General features: G+C 39.2%; 1 protein-coding gene across 3 annotated transcripts in view; it reads right to left on the bottom strand.

Annotated features, from left to right (window-relative positions):
• Window positions 1-26134, bottom strand: part of LOC120516166 (collagen triple helix repeat-containing protein 1-like) — a 44559-nt gene that overhangs the window by 14655 nt on the left and 3770 nt on the right. Inside the window, exons 2-3 of one of the 3 annotated variants that reach the window (XM_039737643.1) lie at window positions 20800-20877; window positions 13950-14168 (exon numbers count right to left, since the gene is read on the bottom strand). In XM_039737643.1, coding sequence (XP_039593577.1) covers window positions 13950-14168; window positions 20800-20877 — 297 coding nt within the window. The remainder of the gene's footprint in view (window positions 1-13949; window positions 14169-20799; window positions 20878-26134) is intronic. The other 2 variants (XM_039737644.1, XM_039737645.1) reach the window with 2 other exon arrangements.

Here is a 26134-nt window from a genome sequence, read left to right on the forward strand (position 1 = left end):
TAATTGAAGCTTGCTTCCTGGAGGCTTATATCTGTAAAACATGCCAGCATATTTAGTAACTCCAAATCAGGATCACTGATCCTAAGAAAGAGGAGCTAAAAAGCTTGTCTCACAATAAGCAAGTGCAGAAACTCATCAAACTTAAAAAAGCTCATAATGTGAGGTCAAAATTAGGACCTGGGCATTGTCAAATAATTTAGACTTTGGTGTCAATACTGTTAGTGAGAATCTCATTCAAATGGATTTGTATATAAAGAATACATGTATAGAGCAACCAATAACATGGATAAAGTCATGGAGATTAAAAGAGGGAGAGCTTAAAAACAGGTTTAGGGAGAAAGTTTTAAATGAAATGCAGTCATTTTAGTGTGTGGAGGAATGGTGGGAGAAGAATATCAATGTTGTATTAAGAGTATGTGAAGATGTTTGGGTAGGATGACAGGAAGGAGTCCTCCTGAGGACAAAGAGACATGGTGGTGAAACAGAGAGGTGCAGGATGCGTAAAGGCTAAGTAGAAAGCAAAGAAGAAATGGCACCAATTAGGGAAGTAGGAAGAGAGAGAAACGTATAGGCAGATAAATAAGAAGGCAGTGGCAAGAGTCAAGGCACAAGCTTTGTAGGAGGTGTTGGAGATAAAAGAGGGAAAGAAAATGATTTTTAGAATAGTGAAGACTAGGATCAAGGCTGGAGAGAATTTTAGTCAGATAAAGCAGATGAAATATAAGCAAGAATTTGGGGAATTTAGTTTTTATATTGTGGGTCACCCCTGAATACTGACATATCGAAAGTTCTTTCCTTAATGGATACCTACTGACTTTGATGTAACAATCCAGCCAAATTTCAGCTCTTTTTCAGCTAAATGGGAAAAAGTGTTTTTGTTGATGAGTGACTGAGTAAATGATTGAGTCAACTTTACATTATACATATTGTGAGCGGGGGGGCTGATCGCACCCCTAGAGGATACAGATGCTCCTTGGAAAACCCCTGAAAACGTTGACAGACTACCTTCACATTGCTCCTTACCTTACTTGCTAGGCTACTTGCAGCTCTGTCGCGCAATAAGCCTTCCGGGTGGTACTCCGCATACCTAAAAGCCTGTACAGCACCTGTCAGTTTTGGAATTGATTGTTTGCTCTTCTCTCTCTCTCTCAGACATTATCTGCTCCTGTCAAGGAGCACATTTAAACTTTCAAAAGAGACAAATGTTTGTTTGCAGTGTTTGAATAAAGTTCTTGTTTCTACAACCTCCTTTGTTTCCGTGCAAATCTGTGACTCAAGTGTGACAAGTGGTACCAGGAGTGGGGTAGCTGGGGGAAGGAAGAAGAACTGGTGGCAGTCGGTGAAGATCTCAAGCCCCGATTAGATATGGAACCCGATCACTCCAGCGAGACGGACGGAGACACCCCCAATTTCCCAGAGTGGCTGGCTGGCCCATCTACAACTTCTCAACTTGCAAATGCCTCCGAACACAAACTGAGCACTAGCAAGCAGTCGGATTTTGTGCGCTTGCAGCATGCTGATAGCTCATTAGAATATGCATTTAAACAGGCTTGCTCTGCTAGTGAGTGACTCTTATTACCGACAGCGTGAATCCGGGGGCTTAAAAACCCCGCACTTTCTAGATAAAGACGGCTGCCTTTTCAGAGTGATTTCAGATCATTTAATGGGGGAATTTATTGAACAACTAGTTGTACCTGAAGTACATAGGGACATTGTTCTGCAGTTAGCCCAGTCTCACATCTTCGGAGGGCTCCTGGGGGCTGATAAGACAAGAGATCGTTTATCAAAATGATTTTATTGGCTAAATATGGGAAAAGATGTTGAGTGATTCTGTACTTTACGTCCTGATTGCCAGATCGTCTCCGCTTATAAACCTCCTCAGGCTCCCCTTTGTCCTATGCCTATTCTAGAAGTCCCCTTTCAATGGATGGGTTTAGGTATTGTAGGTCCTTTTCCTAAGAGTAAAAACTAGTATCAATATACGCTGGTGTTGGTTGACTATGCAACACAATATCCGGAATTAGCTGCTTAGAAAAAGGCCAATGCCTCCACTGTTGCCAAAGCTCTGTGCGAGATTTTTACTCATATTGGCATCCCTAGAGAAATTTTAACTGATCAGGGCACACCTTTTACTTCTTGCGCGATGAAACAATTGTGTGACAGCCTTGCTATTAAGAAATTGAGTACCACTGTTTACCATCCACAGACGAATGGTTTGACTGAACGATTTAACAAGACTTTAAAACAGATGATCAGGCGAGTCAATCATGATGATCCAACATCTTGGGACTCTGTCCTGCCTTTTGTTATGTTCGCGGTGCGGGAATCACTGCAGGCGTCCACTGGCTTGAGTCCTTTCGAGTTGTTATTTGGCAGGCACCCGCGAGGCATTCCTGGATGTTGTTTGAAAAGAATGGATAGGAATCGAGACAACAGCACATGGACTGAGCTTTGCAGATCAGGTCATTTCGTTGCAAGATAGAATTTCTAAGCTTTTTTCTATCGCTGTGGAGCATCAGCGACATGAGCAGGAAACTCAGAATCATTTTTACGATAGGCGCTGTAAGCTCAGTGTATTCAAACCTGGTGATCGTGTTTTGGTACTAATTCCATCTGACCCGCACAAATTCCTAGTTAAATGGCAGGGTCCTGCCATTATTGAGGAGCGTATGGGACTGGTGAATTGCAAGGTTAGAATACCAGGCCAGCACAAACCATTCCAGATTTTACAAGTTAATCTCTTGAAGGAGTGGCATGACCCGCAGGGGGTTTGCACTTCCTTGACTGCTGTGTTACAGACCGAAGTTGAAATTGGTGATGATTTGACTGACTCGCAAAAGTCAGAATTGTTATCTTTGATTGAACGGAACAGTGATGTTTTTTCGGACTTGCCAGACGTGACTAATCTTGCTGAACACAAAATCACTACTGAACCCGGTGTTCAGGTGCAGATGCAGCCATTTCGGATCCCGGAAGCACAACGCAATATTGTGAGCGAGGAAGTCAAGAAGATGCTGGCATTGGGTGTAATTCATGAAAGTAAAAGTGATTGGTGTAGTCTGGTCGTATTAGTCCCAAAGCAAGACGGTTCGGTTCACTTCTGTAACAATTTCAGATGCTTGAATAAGGTCTCTAAATTTGATCCTTATCCAATGCCCTGTGTTGATGAGCTGTTGGAAAAAGTGGGTCAGGCATCCTATATCTCCACGCTAGATCTCACGAAAGGTTACTGGCAGGTCCCTCTTGAGGCTGGCAGTTGTGAGAAAACAGCATTTGCAACTCCTGACAGACTTTATGAATTTATGAGACTCCTGTTTGGTCTTCTTGGGGCACCTCTAACTTTCCAGCGTATGATGGATCAGATTTTGCGTCCTCATTCTGAATATTCCAGGGCATACCTCGATGATATTGTGATTTTCAGCAATGATTGGTATATGCATTTAAAATGTCTTCAGGCTGTCCTTGAAAGCTTGAGACAGCCTGGCTTGACAGCTAACCCTAAGAAATGTAAATTGGGTATGTCTGAGACTCATTATTTGGGTTATTCCATGGGCAGGGGTTTACTTCGGCCACAGTTTAGAAAAGTGGAAGAGATGCTTGCTTACCCCCGTCCAAAAATGCAGAAACAGGTATGCGGTTTTTTTGGTCTTGCTGGTTATTAGAGAAGATTTATCCCTGACTTTGCAAATAAGGCTGCTCCTCTTTCAGAATTTACTAGATGCAGGAAAAACCACCCTATTTTATGGACAGAAATTTGTGAACGTTCGTTTTGTGATTCGAAAACTGCTTTGTCTTCCTATTCAGTTTTGCAGAATCCCGACTCCTCTAAGGATTTTGTTCTACAGACGGACGCAAGTGCATTTGGTGTAGGTCCCGTCCTGTCCCAGGGTTTTGATGGGGAAGAGCACCCCATCACATATTTAAGTAGAAAATTACTTCCTAGGAAATGCGATTATTCAACTATTGAGAAAGAATGCTTGGCGATTAAATGGGCTGTGGAAGCGCTTCGTTATTACTTATGGGGTCGAAATTTCACATTAGTGACTGATCATGCGCCACTTCAATGGTTATACTGTTAGAAAGATACAGACTCTCATCTCATGAGATGGTTTTTGGGCTTGCAACCTTAAAGTTTTACAGTCAGGCATTGACCTGGTTCTGAAAATGTTAATGCCGATGTCTTGTCACGCCTGTTTGAACCTGGTTTGGAGAGTTGCTTGATTCACGAAAATGTGAATAAAGCTGAAGGAGCGGGTGTGAGCTGGGGGGGCTGTTTGCACCCCTAGAGGATACAGACGCTCCTGGAAAAACCCCTGAAAACACTGACAGACTACCTTCACATTGCTCCTTACCTTATTTGCTAGGCTACTTGCAGCTCTGTCGCACGATAAGCTTCCCGCGCGGTGCTCTGCATACTTAAAAGTCTGTACAGAACGTTAGTTTTGGAATTAATTTCTTTGCTTTTCTCTCTCTCTCCCTCTCTCTCTCAGACATTCTCTGCTCCTGTCAAGGAGCACGTTTAAACGTTTAAAAGTGACAAATGCTTGTTTGCAGTGTGAATAAAGTTCTTGTCTCTACAACCTCCTCTGTTTCTGTGCAAATCTGTGACTAAAGCATGACAAGATATAGATGGGACATTTTACACATACTGTAGATAGTGTAAATATTAAATAATAAAAATCTTGAAACTTGAATGTACCTAGGAAGGATGTTGGAGTCACAATGAATTTGTCACTGTCTAAATCCAGACAGTGTACAAAGGATGTTAAGAAGTCTAACAGAATTGTTCGGTTATTTAGCAGACAGCATAAAGTTCAGGTGAAAGGAAATTATTCTTAGACTATTCAATACACAAGTAGGCATCATCTGGAGTACTGTGTAGTTTGGTCTCTGCAATACAGAAAAGATATAACAATGCTAGAGAAAGTTGAGAGAAGAGTATCTTGACTTCTTTCAGCAATGCAAAAGTATAATCTTCTCAGTATAAGCAAATAAAGATTAACAGGTGACACAACAAATGTGTATAAAATTATTACATAGGAGGATACAATCTGTTACTGTAAACTAAGGCGACATGGGGTTATAGTTAGAAACAGTATGCTAAGGCTCAAGGTGATGGTGCGCAGAGTAGCAAAGCCGAGCAACTCCAGGGTGTTGGTAAGGGAAATTGGCTGATCATGCATACATGTGCAGATTCCATCAGTTCAGCTAGTTTTCTCATTAGCACTCTAGGAGTCATAATTAAGGCTCATATACCCTATAGAAGAGTGATAAGGAAGTTCAAGTGATAAGAAAGACAGAGTCAGAAGCAAAATCTACAGAAAAAAAAGTCAGGATCGTGGCAGCTGGTGCAGTGGAGAGGATGCTAGATGGTTGGGGAAGATGCCCCGTGTGAAGCAGTGGCACTTAGAGGTTAGGATCACTACCAAGGGGACAGTACAGATGAGAAAAGAGATGGGGACATAATGACTAACCACACTTGATGGAAGGAGTCTCCTACTGCTAAGCACAGTATAAGGGTGAGCATTAGGAGATGTAGAAAAAGGAGGCTTATGATATTCATTTATGGTGAGACTGTGTTGCAACTATAATTTCAATTTGTTTGTGGATTATTTATTGACTGATTCTAATCACCAGCAAGAACGCTGTTTTTATGATGGATTATATCTTGCATTTTTATATCTTGATTGTTGTTGAACACTGTTTGTAATAAAAGCACTTTGCACACCCTTTAACTACTTTGGATATGTCTCTGTCAAGTCAGAGCACATCCATTCTGAAATTCTGTACCACTCTTCTATGCAAAAAAGTTCAAGGTCAATCAGTTTGTGAGGTAATTCCATGTACCTTACTTAGGTTAATCCAAACATTGCCAATGCAACTGAGATCTGATTGGATCATTCTGTAGCATTGGTCTTCCTCTTTTTGGCATTCCTTGGTTGTATTGACTATGTGTTTATGATAATATCTTAATATCTGGTAATATTTTCATATTTGGAAATATTTATTTTTTCCTCTATCCTGGCCAGAGCCTCTTATCCTGCTGATCAGAAGTAAAAAAAATGCTTCTGCTTTTTGCTCTTTTACAGTTTAGATCAAATGTATATTGAATACTAGAAATGACTGCTATATGCGGAGAACAGTGTAGCAGCAATATTATGATAATGCAGATAAGATAAAGCTTTTCGGTTAATAAAACTGAATAAACAAGACTGTATTGTAAATCCCATAAGAGAAAACTAGCATTATTTATGATTGTTTGTATTTAAATAGGAGTTTAACATGCAAAAATCATTGGCTGCATAATAATGGAGACGAGTCAGAGTACAGAAAGGTTATGGAGTACTTTGTGTTGTGGTGCAGGAACCACCTGCAGCTCAACATTAACAAGGCAAAAGAACTGGTGGTGGACATCCAGGGGGCCAAGGAGCCTTTGAGACCAATCATCATCCAGGGGGATGACATGGAAGTGGGGCAGAGGTACAAGTACCAGAGCTACAAGTACATAAACAACAAACTGGATTGATCTAATCTGATCTGATCAGTGGTACTGTACAAGAAGCATCAGGGCAGACTTACTTCTTAAAAAGACTAAGGTCTTTTCGTGCATGCAGCAATCTGCTGGAAATGTTCTACCAGTCCATGGTAGCCAATGTGTTGTTCTACACTGCAGTCTCCAAGGGAAGCAGCTTGACCTCAAAAGATGCACAATGCCTGAACAAACTTATCAGGGAAGTCTGCTCCATCACAGGGCACAATGGACACACTGGAAGCTGTTATGGAAAAGAGGATGGTGGCAGAATTGGATGTCATTATGAAAAATCGCCTCAATCTCTTCCAGAAGGGGCTCTCTTGGAGCACTTTTTGCCACAGGCTCATTCTACCACAGTGAGCTAAGAAGTGCCTCTGGGAATCTTGCTATTAGGCAATTCAGTGCTTCCTCCCAACATCTTCAAGTTAATTTAAACATTTCTGCACATATAAATTTATTTATTGATTGGCTGTTCTATTTTTCCTGTGAGTTTGTATCCTTTGTGTTTACGTTTCTACTGCTGTATGCATTTGAATTTCATTTGGAATTAATAAAGTTTTGTCTAATTTACCGGATGCCGGTCAGACCTGGTAGGCCCAAACGTGTTGTGAGGGTCTGCTGGGAACGGCTGGCAGAGTTCCCTGTCAGAAGTAGCTTCAACTCCCACCTTCGGCAGAATTTCGACCACGTCCCTAGGGAGGTGGGGGACATTGAGTCCGAATGGGCCATGTTCCGTGCCTCTATTGTTGAGGCCGCTGACCGGAGCTGTGGCCGTAAGGTGGTCGGTGCCTGTCGCGGCGGCAATCCCCAAACCCGTTGGTGGACACTGGTGGTGAGGGATGCCGTCAAGCTGAAGAAGGAGTCCTATAGGACGTTTTAGTCCTGTGGGTCTCTGGAGGCAGCTGATAGGTACCGGCAGGCCAAGCGGAATGCGGCTTCGGTTGTTGCTGAGGCAAAAACTCGGGAATTGGAGGAGTTTGGAGAGGCCATGGAGAACGACTTTCAGACGGCTTTGAGGAGATTCTGGTCCACCGTCCGGCGTCTCAGGAATTGGAAGCAGTGCAGTGTCAACACTGTATATGGTGGGGATGGTGCGCTGCTGACCTCGACTCGAGACGTTGTGGGTCGGTGGGGGGCAGGGCTCGCAAAATCGCTAGCCTGACGTCCCGGGGCTATTGTGTCTTCCAGTCGGGCTACCAAAATCTATCTCAGCCCTGCCCGTCGGGCTATCATAGGAAGGAAAAATATATGGCAATGCTTTTACATTCTTTCGCAAATGTAGCTGGGTAATTATGTCATTTACGGGCATCGATAAGCCACTGTCAATATGTGAAATATTGAAATCGCGTTTGAATTGCGCTTGTTTTTACTTTCACTTTGCGATCGCGAACTGTGTATAGAAAGCGGCAGTACTGATTGGTCAGTGACAGATTAATTGCGCACCAATTCCTCTGATACGTCTTATCACTCATTGGTTTACTATTCAAAAGTGAGAAGTGAAATCTCCCGCAGCAAGCTTTAAACATGTGATAGAGGTTGATTGCGCAGAGAATTTAAAAAATCGCTGACCGTTGTGTGTGCGTGTGTAAAAATAGATGGATTTACACAGGTATTTTAGTTCTGCCGAGCCAAAGAAGACAGGTCAGGGTGAAGAAGGGACAACCAAAGAAAAGCCTACCACAAAGCGGAAAAGTTATGACAAATTAGACTATGAGGCAAAAAGAAAGCGCAGCTTTTTGGTTTCATGGACAAAAGAATTTCTGTGGCTGGAATATGACAAGCTAAATAACATAATGTTTTGCCGGGTGTGTCGTGAGTTTCCCTCGATTTCTGACTCGACAAGCGCCTTTGTTACTGGGACCAGTAATTTTAGGAAAGACCCTATCAAAACCCATGAGAAATTTCTGCATCACAAGAAATGCATTGGTGCTCAGTCTGCAGCATCTTTCCCAGAACAAACACCAATTGCAAAAGCCATACTAAAAATAAACCAAGCACAACAAGAAGTCTTGAAAAAGCTGTTTAGAACAGCGTACTATGTTGCAAAGAGTGAACTACCATTGGCAAAATTTAGCAGTCTTTGCAAACTTCAAAAAGCAAATGGCCTAGATCTTGGTTCCACTTACCTCAATGACCATGCTTGCAGAGAGTTTATTGGAGCAATAGCACAAATTTCAAGAGACCAGATTGAAAAGGAAATTCAAGAAAGCAGGTTCTTATCCATTCTTGCAGATGGCAGTACAGACACTGGTATAATAGAACAGGAGTTGGTTCATGTCAGGTATGTGAGAGATAATGGTGACATATCCACATACATGATCAAATGTCAGCCAGTCAAGAGTGCAAATGCTGCAGGTATTTTAGAGGCTATTGATGAAGCAGTGAACACCATGGGTATCAGAGAAGACACATGGAAAAGAAAGTAGTGTGTGCAAATTTTGATGGTGCTGCAGTGATGATGGGTGAGAAAACAGGAGTAGCTGGGAGACTGAAACAGAGGATACCCCACATCATAACAATCCACTGTGTGGCACACAAGTTAGAGCTAGCCGTGCTGGATAGCGTGAAAGGCTGTGAGTACCTGGTGAAATTTGAAGGTACACTGAAAACCATCTTTAAGATGTACTACTATTCCCCAAAGAAGCGAAGAGAACTGACAGAAATAAGTGAACTGCTAAATGAGAAACTGGCACATTTCAGTGGCCTGAAGAGCACACGGTGGCTTCCAAGCCGGCTGAGATGTCTGAAGGCTGTGAAAAAAAATTACACTCCCACTGTTGTTCATATGGAGAACATGGCAGGAGGAAGTGATGTCAAGTCCGAGGATGCAGCCAAAGCTAAGGGGGTGGTGCAGGAGATGAAGACTGAGAAATTTGTTCGCTTCCTGCATTTCATGTTGGACTACAGTACCATCTTATCCAAGTGCTGTACTGATTTTCAGCATGATAACCTAAACATCACACGAACAAATCAGTTAGTTGAGAGCACCACATCACGCTTACTCAGCCTAAAACAAAACCAGGAGAATACCAGAAAACCTTGGACACAAAGTTCACAGCGAACGAGGATGGTAGCATTTGCTACTGTGGAACTCAGCTCACAAAAAGTCAGCGACCTGCTAGAAGAGGTGAGGGTACAGACAAAGACACCTTTGGTGCAGAGATTCAGAAGATTATTGACAACTCAGTCAAGTATATGGACAATAGATTTAAAAATCTGCGTGAAAAGCCTCTCTCTTGTTTCAAAGTTTTGACCCTTCCACTCTTCCATACCCCAGAGAAGAGCTGGCAAATTATGGGAATGAAGAGGTGGATTATCTTGTCACACATTTTGCCAGTTTGCTAGATGAGGAAGAGAAAGAGAAAATTCCACAAGAATGGATGGATCTAAAAATGTGGCTTGCAGAACACCGGGGTAGCAAGGTAGTTGATTGCTTGTACAGAGATCTCCTCTCTGAGAATCCAGAACACCTCTCTCATATCTTGTTGCTGGTGAAATTAATGCTGACACTTAGTCCATCAACAGCCATCTGTGAGAGGATTTTCTTGCATGAACCGAGTGAAGACAACACATCGTACCTCTCTACACCCTGAAACACTGAATGACTGCATGCAACTCTCCATTAATGGGGAAACAGTTGAATCTTTTTGCCCTGACAAGTCAATTCGTTTCTGGATGTTTTCTGGAAAAGGTTCAAGACACCTGGATCATAAAACTCCAACAAGAACAAAGAGCAGTGAAATGGAGGCCGATGCACAGGAAGAGAAAGCTGATGGAGGAGATGCTATGCCCTCAACGTCGAGTGGCATTTTCTCATCCGTGACTTCAGTGGAAATTTCAGATTCAGAATCTGACACAGACTGATTCATGTTCTACACAGTTCTTACAAGTTCATAGAAATTTCTGTTCAATTAGAACCAAATATTTGAGTTGATGATTGTAATTTTTATACAGTTGTTGTAATTTGTGTTTTAACAATTTTTTGATTGATGTTTTATTTCCTTTACAATATTATACATTAAAAATAATCTTTTTTATTCGGGCTACTTAAATTTATTTTGGGCTACCAAAAACTGAAGAGTGCCTGCCCGAAGGGCTACCAGGGATTTTGAAATTTTGCGAGCCCTGGGGGGAGTACTTCGAAGACCTCCTCAATCCCTCTAACATGCCTTCCAATGAGGAAGCAGAGCCTGGGGACTCTGAGGTGGGCTCTCCCATCTATGGGACTGAAGTCACCGAGGTGGTCAAAAAACTCCTTGGTGGCAGGGCCCCGGGGGTGGATGAGATACGCCCGGAGTTCCTTAAGGCTCCGGATGTTGTAGGACTGTCTTGGTTGACATGTCTTTGCAACATCGCATGGACATCGGGGACAATGCCTCTGGATTGGCAGACCGGGGTGGTGATCCCCCTCTTTAAAAAGGGGGGCCGGAGGGTGTGTTCCAACTATAGAGGGATCACACTCCTCAGCCTCCCTAGAAAAGTCTATTCGGGGGTTCTGGAGAGGAGGGTCCGTCAGATAGTTGAACCTCGGATTCAGGAGGAACAGTGTGGTTTTCGTCCTGGTCGCGGAACAGTGGACCAGCTGTACACCCTTAGCAGGATCCTGGAGGGTGCATGGGAGTTTGCCCAACCAGACTACATGTGCTTTGTGGACTTGGAAAAGGCGTTCGACCCTCTGGGAATCCTGTGGGCGGTGCTCCGGGAGTATGGGGTACCGGACCCCCTGATAAGAGCTGTTCGGTCCCTGTACAACCGGTGTCAGAGCTTGGTCCGCATTGCCGGCAGTAAGTCGAGCCCGTTTCCAGTGAGAGTTGGACTCCGCCAGGGCTGCCCTTTGTCACCGATTCTGTTCATAACTTTTATGGACAGAATTTCTAGGCGCAACCAGGGTATTGAAGGGGTCCGGTTTGGTGGACTCAGGATTGGGTCACTGCTTTTTGCAGATGATGTTGTCCTGTTTGCTTCATCAGGCCGTGACCTTCAGCTCTCTCTGGATCGGTTCGCAGCTGAGTGTGAAGCGGCTGGGATGAGAATCAGCACCTCCAAATCCGAGACCATGGTCCTCAGCCGGAAAAGGGTGGAGTGCCCTCTCAGGGTTGGGGGGGAGATCCTGCCCCAAGTGGAGGAGTTTAAGTATCTTGGGGTCTTGTTCACGAGTGAGGGAAGAATGGATCGTGAGATTGACAGGCGGATCGGTGCGGCATCCACAGTGATGCGGGCTCTACATCGGTCTGTCGTGTTGAAAAAAGAGCTGAGCCGTAAGGCAAAGCTCTCAATTTACCAGTCGATCTACGTTCCTACCCTCACCTATGGTCATGAGCTATGGGTAGTGACCAAAAGAACGAGATCGCGAATACAAGCGGCTGAAATGAGTTTCCTTCGCAGGGTGTCTGGGCTTTCCCTTAAGGATAGGGTGAGGAGCTCAGTCATCCGGGAGGGGCTCAGAGTAGAGCCGCTGCTCCTCCGCATCGAGAGGAGTCAGATGAGGTGGCTCGGGCATCTGATCAGGATGCCTCCTGGACGCCTCCCTGGTGAGGTGTTCCGGCACGTCCAACCGGGAGGAGGCCCCGGGGAAGACCCAGGACACGCTGGAGGGACTATGTCTCCCAGCTGGCCTGGGAACGCCTGGGATTCTCCGGAAGAGCTGGAAGAAGTGGCCGGGGAGAGGGAAGTCTGGGCTTCTCTGCTTAAGCTGTTACCCCCACGACCTGACCTCGGATAAGCGGAAGAGGATGGATGGATGGATGGATATCTAATTTAATCTAATCTATGTGTTTTTTTTTTGGATATACCAGCATATGATGATGATTGATAGGATTACAATGTGTTTTTCCAAGAAAGAGAGAGGGACAGGATATTGAAATGCATTCAAATAAAATGAAGAATATTGGAAGATATGCATATGTAAAAGCAAATATTATGATTGTATAATTAGTAGACTTTATAAGTTTTAAGCTAAAATAAACTAACCAGATATTGTAGGCTTGTACAAAGATGTGAAATAAGTGCTTGTGACTTTGTAGTCAAAATGTTTTTATATTAAGCTAAAAGTAGCTTTGCTGACAAGTAACAAGACCATTGAAAATTATTAGTTATCTGACTTTTGCTCAATCCTGCATGATTATGCACCAAGGCACTCTATAAAGGAAAGGATTTCAAAGCATTTTCAGAGACATTCAAAGAAGAGAAAAGAGAGAGAGATATATCAAGAGGGACAGTTCAACATTTTTGTCAGGTTAAGCACCTACAAAAATGTTCTAACTAGCCTAAGAGTTTTGCAGCAGCTAAAAAGCTAAAAAAAAAAAAAGCATGCTGTATGATCTTTGGTCTGAATAATTAAGGTTTATGCTTTCTTCTGTTTTAATTTTTAGCATTTTATAAGCCTGGTTTCTCAGCAAATGATTTAAATAAAGTTTGGTATTGTTTTATGGGCAGTGTCTTGTTGTTTACTGACACTGGCAATCACCATAGGGTTGGAAGTTCAATAGGATAAGGAATTGAGATAATTATACAGGTTTTGTAGGACCCTAACCCCTTAAACCACATCATAAGTATTAAAAGGGTCAGTAATTTAATGAGCTGAGCTCCTTGTGGTTAAATCCTTTCAGAGATAGAAAATTGTCTCTGATCTCAGCAGGTGCAGGCTCCTGTCCTTTGTTAGGATATATAATATAATCCTTTCTGGGTAGCCAGTCCCTGGTAGGAATGTTTCGGCCCTTGAAGTGTGGGAAACTGTGAGCAAGATTGGTCTCAGCCATTTTTAAGGTACTGTACTTAAGTTGAAGCCCTGCAGTGGTGGAAAACTGGGAACAAGACTACTCCCAGGAGTGTTCAGGTTGCCCTGGTTTGAGTATTGAGAGGTTCAGCACTTGCAGTATTGGTAAACTGGATTGGTCCCAGTAATGTGAAGCCTGCCACTGTTAAGTTATTCAGAATTTCAGTGTTAAATCCATTCAGATGTGGAAAAATGAGAACAAAATTGGTCTCAGCAGCATGTAGCATGACCTTATTAATTACAGAGGTAAATGTGCATGCAAATTAAGGTCAGTAAGCTCAGTAATATTATATAGTCATTTCTACAATTAAAATGTCCACCAACGAAAAAGAACCTTAGGAATTAAAAGTGCCTTTTGTCGACACTTTCATGATAGAACACTTCTAACAGCAACTTGTGTCATCTTGGTTTTCAGTGAATTATATATAACCAGGAGAATATCACAAAATTTCTAAAGAAAACAATAATTTTTATTTAAATTGTATTTTGTTAAATTTGAGCACAGTTGCAAAACTAATTATTGGAGTTTTTTACACTTTTGCATATTCTCATATTCTTTGATGGAATATAAATCCTTCAGTACCTAAAAATAAACCTTTTGTTTCCAGACTGTTTTTAATTTTTAACCTGGCCAATACTTACAGCAATCTTGCCGAGATCTATTCCATAATTCAGTGAGCTCCAGGCACACTGCTTATAGTTAGGTTTCCATGGTTCGTCAAAACTTTCCCTCATGCATTCTCCTTTTTCACCTTTCAGGCCATCTCTTCCTGGAATGCCTGGAGTGCCAGGAATGCCATTCACACCTGGATTCCCATCTCTGCCAGTATGCCCCGGAGGTCCTTGCAAGCAGCCATTGTACTATAAATGAAAAACAGCTATCAAGCCAAAAAAAGAGGCAATAAAATGTAAAATATTTTGAAACCCATGACAATAGTGCTAAAAATGTATATGAGGCATGATAAGGACATCAACTGTGATTTTAACAATATTTATTAGTACAGCATATTTCTATACAAAACATGTAGCTGAACATACTTTAAAATCAACTTTTTAAACTTATATAAGGCTAATTTTATATCTGATTTACTATTTATGAATGGGTCACTGATTAACCCAAAAGGACACTTGAACATAGATACTGGAATTGTGGACCAAAAACTATGAACCTCTGTGAATAAAAAAGGATGAAGTCCATGGTTTCAGCTGGTCTGACTTTATGTAGCGCTATTTGGCTATTTATGTGGCAGAATGTCTTTCACTGGTTCTTCCTTGAATCATAAGCATGCCAGTTACATTTTACAGTCTGCTAAGAATCTGGTATCCTTTCACTTTCTTCTTCGTGTCCTATTTACCTTTGCACTTATTGTATCATCAGACAGATTTATGGTCTTTAAAAGTCTTTAAAAGAAAAGCTAATACTAAAATATTACTTAGTGTAAATTAAAATAAACACTTTTTTTCAAAAGTAATTTCTTCATAGGCTAAAAATGAGCAACATATCTGTTATACGCAATAGAGCCACATGGTCAGCAGGCTTGCTTCCTCCATTGACAGTATATATATCATGATCCCCGCAATTTAGAGTATATCAGCCACTGGTATGTGGATTTATGATATATTTAAGATGATGCGTCTCAGTGTTCATCCATTCTGCTCTGGAGTTTTGACAGAAAAGAAAGAGTAAAGAAAACTGTGTTTAACATACTTCGTATTTTGGAATTTGTAAGGTTGAACTACAGAATACATTAACCTGATAAATTCTGTATAGCATTTTTAGTAAATATGATTCCCTGTCTTTTAAAAATGTTAATACCTTTTGCACAGATTGGTAAAACTTCTAAAAATGCAGAGTACTAAACATAGGCATCTTGACATGCTCTTTGTGAGTTCACTGACCAAAATTGCATCCCAGTGAGGTACTGATTTTCTGATTTGGGTCCACAGATTAAAAAGTTTAAGAACCCCTGGTCTAGTATGTTAATTCAAAACATCTTAAAATGTAATCAACATATCTTGCATTTTAGATATATTTGCACAGCCACAGACACGTGTTTGATCTATCTAAAATTCTTTAAATACATTTGTTAAATATTTTTAATTCATTTCCTGGTATCTTAACATTTTTTTCCAATATATGTCAAAATATATTTTAAGATATATGAAATACATTTTTAAGATATTTTCAGAAACAGTGGAAGTTGTTTTAAAGATATGTCAGTTTTATGTTTGGATGGTTTCCAGATACCTTGGTATGTGTTCTTGCCTATTTTGAAATGTCTTAAAATGTCCAAAACAAACTGCATTTTATTTTAACATATCTTAAAATAGATAGGTAGTCCTTTTGTAAGAATAGAACATTGTCCAGAAAGTGATTTTGAGATATTTCTAAATGTTTATCAGATAACTTAAAATGCATACATAATCAATTTGAAATATCTCAAAATGCATTGTGCATATCGTAAAATGTAAATTAACTTATTTTGAGGTATCCTGAAATGAGTTTCAGACATTATCAACAATTTATCAGCCACTTAGTTTTCTGCCTTTGCCAACACAATAATCTTAAGTATATAAGTTGATGAACATGAGGAGTAAATATATATTTTCAGATACTACAAAAAATTATATTATATTTTTTATCAATTAACTAAAGGAAATTATAACTAAAACAATCTCTTAATTCCTTTATGTTTTTATGATATGATAGTCCATGGAGAAAAGAAGGTCGATTCAAAGCCTTCCCAGAAGAGGGAGGATGTTTATGCTCGCAGAAGGGGAGCAATTCCACATTAATCTCCCAGCTTTGGAATAGGATGTCAAACAAGCTCATATAGGTGTGATGGCCAAGTCTCCACAAACTTTTGGCCAAATAGCATGCTTCCTGTCTTTTATGCGATTGCTCATTATATAAATAAATAGGTCTCCAGCATACATGTGTGTACCAGTTCAGTTTCAAGATAGGCATCTGTAGACAACTTATTGAACTGACTGTAAATTGTGATGCACTGTTGCACAGAATGGATACAGTGCCACAAAGGACTACACAGCTGTAAGAATACTTTTCAAGCAAAATAAGGGGAAATTCCAGCTTCTTGTAGTAATTTTATACTTTTCTTAGTGAAATGCTGCACTCGGGTCCGAATCCAGGTGGTTTTGCATGTGGTGGGTGCAGCAATATGCTATCAGTCCATGCTCCCAACTTTAGTGAAATGTCACTGTAAGCCTCCTGTAGGTTATTATTCTTCTGACAATAGTGCAGCCATGACTAGCTCAACATTCACTTGACACTGGGAAAAGGTTCACACAGTAACTTTTCACTTTACTTTTCTCTATTTAAATTATCACTACTAAAAGAATATGCTACCATGTATGCATTCAAGCCACCCATTTGCTATCCACTAGCATCTTTTACTTTTAAAATCCAATTAAAGATTTAAAATTATTTGTTTTGATTTCATCCTTTACATCAAAAAATCCTGAAATTTCAGTAAAGGTGTGTAGACTTTCATGTGCATTTGTATATAGTGGATTTTCTATTATGTTTTCTCTTTTATCATAAAACAAAACAAAGAACTAGGGCATGGCAAAAAAAATATATAGTTTATGGAATTATTATCTTTTTAATGCAAACATTAATGATTATAGCATCAAGAAAGTGTGGTAAAAAGCTTAGGGGTGATTGTTGACTGTAATCTGAATTTTAAATCACATATTAATCAGATCATTAGGACAGCATTTTTTCACTTAAGAAACATAAGTAAAGTTAGACCGCCTATATCACTGAAAGATGCTGAGAAATTAGTTCACGCGTTTGTTTTCAGTCGATTAGATTACTGTAACGCACTCCTCTCAGGACTACCCAAAAAAGATATAAATCGTTTGCAACTAGTGCAAAATGCAGCTGCTAGAATCCTAACTAGGAAAAGAAAATCCGAACACATTTCTCCAGTTTTAATGTCACTACACTGGTTACCTGTGTCATTCAGAATTGACTTTAAAATTCTGCTTATGGTTTATAAAGCCTTAAATAATCTCGCCCCATCTTATATATCGGAATGTCTGACACCTTATATTCCAAATCGTAACCTCAGATCCTCAAATGAGTGTCTCCTTAGAATTCCAAGAACAAAACTTAAAAGAAGTGGTGAGGCGGCCTTCTGCTGCTATGCACCTAAAATTTGGAATAGCCTGCCAATAGGAATTCGCCAGGCTGATACAGTTGAGCACTTTAAAACACTGCTGAAAACACATTACTTTAACATGGCCTTTTTATAACTTCATTTTAATCATAACTTAACTTAATCCTGATACTCTATATGTTCAATCTCCTCAAAATAACTATTCATGGTGGCTCTAAAATCGGTACTGACCCCTACTCTCTTTCTGTTTCTTTTTCCGGTTTCTTTGTGGTGGTGGCCTGCGCCACCACCACCTACTTAAAGCTTCATGATGCTCTAACAATGATGTATGGATTAAAAGGCAGAAGTCTACGTGACCATCATCATCATCAAGCCCTTCCGTGAGAATCCTAAATCCAAAGAGGACTGTTTCATTTATGTTAGGTAGAATGCCCAGAGGGGACTGGGCGGTCTCATGGTCTGGAATCCCTACCGATTTTATTTTTTCTCCAGCCGTCTGGAGTTTTTTTTGTTTTTTCTGTCCCCCCTGGCCATTGGACCTTACTCTTATTCAATGTTAATGTTGATTTATTTTGTTTTATAATTGTGTCTTTCATTTTTCTATTCTTTAATATGTAAAGCACTTTGAGCTACTGTTTGTATGAAAATGTGCTATATAAATAAATGTTGTTGTTGTTGTTACAGTGGCTGAACTCTAAACCAGAAGGGTTTTATTTTTGCTCCAACTTCTGATCCACTGTGTTATTTTGAACAACTACTATAACCTGCCTGTTCACCAACAACAAAACAAACACATTTTAAAAAGATGCACTGTGTTTTATGAATGGGCAATATAAAATAATGGCTATTTGTTTATAAAATACACTAATGCCATTTTACACGTTCCATTAGATATGCAGAAATGAGAACACAGGAAAAAGATGCTGAAAATGTGCTTATTGATTCTGTCATGCATGTATAGTTTAAGTACATATATTTTCTGTAAATGCTGTGACGGACAGCCTGGTCCCATGCCCGGTCGGGACGCCCCTGCTGCATATGTTCCAGGGGAGCCACCATGGACAGCTCAATACCTCCCCCGGGACACTAGGTGGCAGCCTCCCTGGCCAATGTTTATTTCCCACTCTCCCACGTGGCTCCATGGGACATGGAGTCCTCTACAGCCTGGTTGGGAGATGGGGTGGCGCTAGCGCTGCCAAGACTCAAGAGCCTGGCTGGACGAATCTTCAGCCCCGCCCGGAGGTGCAATTAGGACCAGGTGGTCAAGCACCTGGAACACTTCCGGGTGGGGTATAAAACGAGCCAGCCTCCACCACTGAGGAGCCAGAATCGTGAGGAAGAGGACGAGGTTGCCTAGGAGGAGTGGTGGTGCCAGGAAGAGTTGTTGTGTGGGATTAAAGTGCTTTGGGACTGTGTATTGCCTGTGGGTCACAGGGAAGGCGTGCGCCCACGGGTGAAGACTCTGCGTAGTCTGTGCAGGGTTGGGCGCTATATAGCGCCTTTTACAATGCATATAGCATGTAATACATAAACAATGTCCATGCATATTATATGTACTATGTAATGTATGACTACAGTATTTCACAGTTTCATTGTTAAGTTTATTGTACTGTTTTAGGCATTTCAAACATTTGGCTGCTATCATTGTACTATTAGTGAATTTACACAATTGTGATTCATTTTAGTACATTTTGTTCTGCCAGTTTGTATTGTATTTTAAAAATGATTTGAGATGTTTCTGGCTGCAATTAATACAAAATATACAGTACATATTTCGTATTTTGTACAGTTATAAAAACCTACACGTTAGGCCACATAATTATAAATCCAGGCATACCTCAGAGGAGGTTTACTTTGGTCCAGGATATATATATAATATGGCTATTCATTTCAGCTTTTAAAGCCTTCTTCTATGGTATCTTGAATAAACTACAGTGTTGTTAATCCTGAATGAGAGAACCTTCACATATTTTGGAAACTGTAGATTTTTGCAATATAAGACAGCGTTTATAGTGAAATGATTTCTTGTTCTTTCATTCTCCAGTCTACATGTACATGAAAATGAAAACCTTATGTGAACCACATCTTTTATGCAGCAGCCCTGCTGAAAAACAAATGAAGCAGCTCAGCTCACACTTTAAAGGGTAAAAGGAAAATAAAATTCAATTCAATTCAAAACACTAACAGAAAGCTCCCATTCAGAAGGTCATTCTGAAAATTAAACCACGAATGTGTAAAATAAACCCATTGCATGGGTTATCTCTGGTGACAGCTAAAATTCAATTTAGTGAACATGACAGCTACATTGATCACAGCTCTCCACTCACAGAGATGTTTCTTTTTATTTTTTTAACATGAGATCAGACCAACAAGATTTACTAATTGGCATGTTTTCAAATGGGAACATTGTGAAACTGCATATTTAATGTATCAGCCTTATGAACTGTAATGCACTAGCAATTGAAAGAGGGAGACATCGAGAGAAACATGGACACAACCTGGCAGTGAGAGCACATGTGGCTAAGAGGCAAACTTACAGCTTGAGCAATTAAGATGATCAGAAAGAGACACATTTGAGTGAGCGAGTGAGAGAAAACTAGACAGAGCAAGTGAGAAAGAAATCAGACAGAGGTGAGAGAAAGACAGCTAGCATAATGTGATTTCATATTGAGGATGACAATTTTCAGATTTTGATCATTTAACAATCCTTAAGGATCTCCTTGTATTATTCATCATATGAAACATATACTCTAACCCTAAAACCTTTCTCATCCCACCATATCCTGGCTGTACACCCATCTATCCATCTTGACATATTCTAGAAAAACAGTATGTTTTTCCATCAGTCAAGGATCACCAGTTTACACAAATTATTCATCATGTAAATGTTAATCTTATTTTCATTTTAAAAAATTTGAAAAGGTTTTAATTTTTTCTTTTAAATTTGTACATTTTTCCCTTTTCAGATACATGTTGAGTTGACACAGGCCCTCACTAATAGCATGCTTATTTCACAAAAGTGGTGCGCCAAATCATATTTAGGAATGCACTTTAAAACAATACGTGAAAAACAATGTACAGTAACTAGACATGCCAAGTGAGGCAGCCAATTCAGAATGCCAGGCTTCCCTTACAAATTCCTTCTTTTCATGTTTGCAGAAAATTACTCATATGAAAAGAAGCAGGAAACAGTTTTGAGGAGGAAGCCCAAACCAGCTTAACAAAATACTTCATTCTCATTTAGTACTCAACTGAAAAATTTAGGAGGACCACAAGCAGGTTAAAAGCAAAGCCAAAAAATGTATGTGAGGGAGAAAAGAAACTGCAGGAGTCGAAAAATAAAATGTTACCACTTGTACATGAAAAGGCAGAAAGGCTTCAGCTGTGTTTCTTGTGCAATTCTTGCTGCCCATATCACTCTCATCGCACTAAAAAATGACAAATAGTGGACATCAGAAATAATCACCCCCTGTCTCTTGCATATTATAAAGACAATGTGATTTCTGCAGGCTGCCCCAAAATACAACCCTTCAAGCAAAGTTTACAAAAGCTACTTTTTTCAACCCAAGGGATTTTACTGCTAATAGATTCATATTCGCATACACTACTGTACTACAAAAGTAAAAAAAAAAAAACAGCCTTCATTTTAAAAAGCACCTTTTTCATAAGAAAAAACAACTGAAAATACTTTACAGAAAAGGCACAGGTATGTTTAGCGACTTGCTCAGGGTCACATAGACAATTGCAGGAACAGATCCAGCTATGTTATGGTTTTGAGTCCAACTTATCCTTTTCAGCACACTGTCTACTAATTGTGATGCTTAGTATGTGGTAAACTTAAGTTTTTAGGTATTTTAGTGGCTAAAGGTTTGCTTGTGTGTAGTCCACGACCAACTGTTATATAAATAAGTATATGATTTGATGAATATGTCAATAAAAAAAATGGAAAATGAAATAAAAAAGGAGACAATTGCCTTCCATTCACTCAACCTATGTTGAACCTGCACGTTGAATGTGACATGGCTATTTCTACAATATTAAGCACATTAAAGAAGCCAGACATGGAGAGGTCAACAGTCCATTACAGTCCACTATAGCAGTTCACTCAAACCCACTCAGACTGGAATAGTTTAAAGTTCCTAATTAAACTAAATTGTACATCTTTAGTTTGGCTGTGGAACATGACTAAATGTAATAATATAGTTTAATTTCATTATTAACTTTCACATAACTATTAAAGTTAACAAGATAGGCACTAACTTCTGCAACATTAGACATTTCCCCTGAATTAGTACCAACACTATAAGAGCACAATTTAGAAATTTACCTATGAAATATTTGAAATAATAACAGTACTTCAGGATTTATCAACCTAAGAGTCAAAGCAAATAATATAAATCAGCTGTCCAACAAGTACCACTTATATGTGAAAGGGGATACAGAATGACTTGATGAAAGCACACATTCACCTTAACAATATAGATCAAACTTTATATAGTAAGAAATTTCTCTACAAGGCATGCTCTGATAGCTGTATTTAGATTAATATATGAAAATATGAATAACTCTCAAGGTTGATTTAGAGTAAAGGGTAACTTGGCAAGCATTAAGTTTGTAATAATTTAACTTTACGTATTAGCAATGGCTTTGTGAATTTAAGAATGAATTACAGTTTAAACAGTCTGCTCTCATATCTAATAAAATAAAAACGTTCAGTACAGATGACTATCATAGGAGTGTATAGATATGATAATAATAAATACATCCTCTTCTTATAGTTATAGACCTATGACCAGTCTCTCTTCTTTTATTCTTTAAAACATATACAGGATGCTCATGCAGAGTTATTATGTTAACTCATACACAAAATACACCAGCTTCCTAGCAATGATCCCGCTTAGCTGTATGTACCAGTTTGAGGAACAGTGAGGAATATAGTTAAATAATGATAATTAGACTGCCTCAAAGTATTACAGAAAAGGGGAGATTATAGGACCTTGCATTTCTTGCCATTATTTCATCCACTTAAGATAAAGATTTCTCTCATGTAAGCTACCAGTATCAGCAACTGTGTTACTGTGCTAACACCACGGTAGATTTCGCCTTTAATAACAGACATTCCTCCATCTTGCAGAATGATGTATTGAAGATTATAATTTGGATTTTTAAGTTTGTAGAATGATTTTAACATAAAGGCCTCAAAACCATAAAAGTGAACTGTTCTTGTCAGATATATCTATTTTATCGACTGGCTGTGTTCTTTCACCCATTCCATGAATTCCAGACTTTTATTTTTCATCTTTTGCATTAGTGTGTGAGTAGAAACAAAATAAGCTTTCCAGATATTCATAATAGACAAATTGTTGTATTTTGTTAAAGAAAGTAGTAATGGACCAGAGATAAATTTAATCACAGTTTAAATACAACCTATTTTGGTGTATTTAACTATTCACTTTTCATTTATCTTTGTAAGATTTTTAGTAAACATGTATGGATGTATGGTTAACAATTGTCCTTAGCAATGTTTCACTACACAGTACTGCTTTTGTTGAGGTTTATATCAAGGATCAGTATGCCTTGTTATTGGTTTTAGAACTACTGACTATAAAAGGAGTTGCTTGACATCTTTTTTAAGTGGTTTGGATAGGTACTATTACGTTACAGGCAGCTGCTTTTGTTTTTTAATGTAGGCTGCTTGCTTTTCACTTGCCTTGTTCTCTATTAACCAAGGACACCGTGTTTTTTGAGGGAATTAGGTAAACAAGCTTTTGTTTTGGGACATGGCGGCTCTGTTGGGCCTTTTGTCTCATCAAAGTCTAAACAATTTTCTGCAAACTTTCAAGGCCCTTAAACTTAAAGTAAACTTGCAAGCTAGTGTATAAAAACTTTAAACATATAAACATTTTTAAATGGCATTTAATTTTATATTTTAAGGCTTACGAATATTCTAGATGATCAAGTTGAAAGCAAGCTGCATTGTGTTAGCTAAGATTGAGTTGTACATAAGTTTAAGAACTGATGATCAAAACAGCTGTTTGCCTTCAGCTCCAGCAGCTTAGCCCTTATCAGTGAAGCTCCACAGCTGGCAATGATTTTACTATTACTGGATGCTGGTGCAACAAGCAATTATTAATTGAACAGTTCAGTTTCTCCTGTGTGGGTCACCCCAGTTCCAACTTAATGATGAGGGCCGATCATTAAAAGGCCTCCAATTTTTATTAGCTGAAGATTATGAATGTGAGAATGTGAGAAATGTAAAACATGATCAAATGATGGTCATCTCCGGGCCTGGTGGAAAGCACAACCATCGAGTCCTAATGATTGTAATGAAAAGATTGATGATTATTAGGGGAAAGGAGTTTACAAGGCAATGTAACTGTTACAAAAACAGGTACAACACAAGGTCATTATTACGAAGTTAAAATGTAAAGTTAATGATGAGAAATATGTAAGAAATGAGGATGTTTTGTGATTAGAACTGAAAGAAACAAGCAGTGCCCAAACCACCAGGCTCATTCCATGAACTGAAATGACTATGTGCTCTGCAGTTGATTCCTGTGCTCTGCAATAAAGTCTAAATTCTGAATGCCTTTCTGAAGACTCTGCTAGTTTTTTTCTAAAGATTTCTCCGTAACACTTTACCTTTTACTACTGTGCCCACCTATACCTATAATTTATGGGGCCATGAAAAAAGTACATAATTCCACTTGTTCTGCAGATTTTTGCTCATCTTATTCTTCTGTGTTTTTAAAACACTGTTTCGTTCGATACAGATGGAAATATCATCTTCAAACTATAGTACTAAATTAGGGCTATTAAAACCACAGAAATTGTTTTACTTCACATTCACTTTCCATTGTCAAATAAATTCACAATTTTACATTAGAGAGTAATCTATGGTACACTTTTTGATTGTTTACAATGCTCAAAAAATGCTGTGTAACAGACTTAGCCATGCTGTTGCATGCTGTCTATTGCTGTGTAAACAGATTTACTGTTTAGTTAGGACAATTCAGAGTCACCACAACAAAGAAAAATAAAGTCAGACATTTTCACAAAAACAGTTTAAGTAAGACAGTATTAACGTCATCTGAAAAAGGATAGCCCTGCGGTGGGCTGGCGCCCTGCCTGGGGTTTGTTTCCTGCCTTGTGCCCTATGCTGGCTGGGAATGGCTCCAGCAGACCCCCGTGACCCTGTGTTAGGATATAGAGGGTTGGATAATGGATGGATGGATGAAAAAGGATACTTTCCAGAATTGCTAATGTAATTGAAAATTATATTTGGATGTCTTGAAGGTTAATTTTAAACATCTTTGCAGCCCATCTCCCAGATGAGAAAGTTGAAAAATCTTAAGAGAGTAGTGTACCCTCCATATTGTCCAATCATGTTCAGCCAGCTCACATTTTTCTTCCAAAGGAGAGCCTGATAGTATGACGTCTGTGATATGAGATGAAAACTTAAAGAGCCTCTTGCTGCTGAAGTCTCTGCTTGTTTTCGTTCTTTAATTTTTCCCCTTGCACTGTATTTATCCATAATTTGTAAGTTCTTCCAGCCATCTATTCTCTGTACTGGTTATGTCCATATCATAGACATGAGGGCAGAGCTTATTGGGCAGCATCAGGAACAAAGCATACACTTATATGCTCACTAACACTTAATCATACAAGGCTAACTGAGAGTATCAATTAAACATTCATGAACATCTTTGGCATATAGGAAGAAAACCCAAGCAGGCACAGTCTGCACCTTTTATTTCACAGATGATGATGACTGGGCCCAAAACTCTTTGAGGCAGGAGCAAATTGTTGATAAGAGTTCACATTAAATATATCTCTGTTCACACCAATTACTATGTTGGTTAAATCTCATCAGAATACTTAGAATTAATATGGTAAATGACCATGGAAAAATGTAACACCTTCATATGTGCAATGTTAAATATTAAACACAACTTCTATATTTAAAGAAAAAGGATCAAAAGAATAATCATTCTAACTACATATGTAAACTGTAAATGCATTCCTTTAAGTATCTATTTTGTCACAAGGTAGGGCTATCAAATTAACCAAAAAATATGGTTTGAATATTCCAATTAAAATTAAGTAAACATTCTGAAAATATTAGCTTAATGATTTTGGGCATTATACTGTATGTATGTTTGTACTTGCTTTTTCTTTTTCCTTTATTATTATGGTAACTGATGCAGCAGTGGCCACAGCAAGAACAAACATTAACAGCAAAAAAAAAATCCAAGCAGTACTTAGGCAATTGTTATTTAAATCTGGAGTAATTAAATCTCATATAAGTGCAGGTAAAATAAACAATCATTCTTTTACAATCAAATTCAGCGTTTGACTTCAAATAAGACCTTTTTTAAAATTAATCTGAATTGTATTCGAATAGCAACACTCGACCTAACTGCTGTACCACAGGGCAAGATTATTCATTAACTGGTCTCATACACAGTTATTCTTTTTATGAGTAATGTAATGGAAAAATGAACTGACATTTAATTGAGTTAACTAAATATATATTGTATAGCTACAATATAGCAAACTGAGAACACAACAAACAAAAGAAACAAGAGGTGTCTCATTAACTCGGACTAGACAACTCATTAACTTTAAGGTGGAGAGGTTTGGTACTTATTTCTTTTTTTGGTGCACAAAGCATTTCAAAATAAT

Source organism: Polypterus senegalus, chromosome 15 (genome assembly GCF_016835505.1).
Source record: "Polypterus senegalus isolate Bchr_013 chromosome 15, ASM1683550v1, whole genome shotgun sequence".
Classification (NCBI taxonomy): Eukaryota; Metazoa; Chordata; class Cladistia; order Polypteriformes; family Polypteridae; genus Polypterus; species Polypterus senegalus.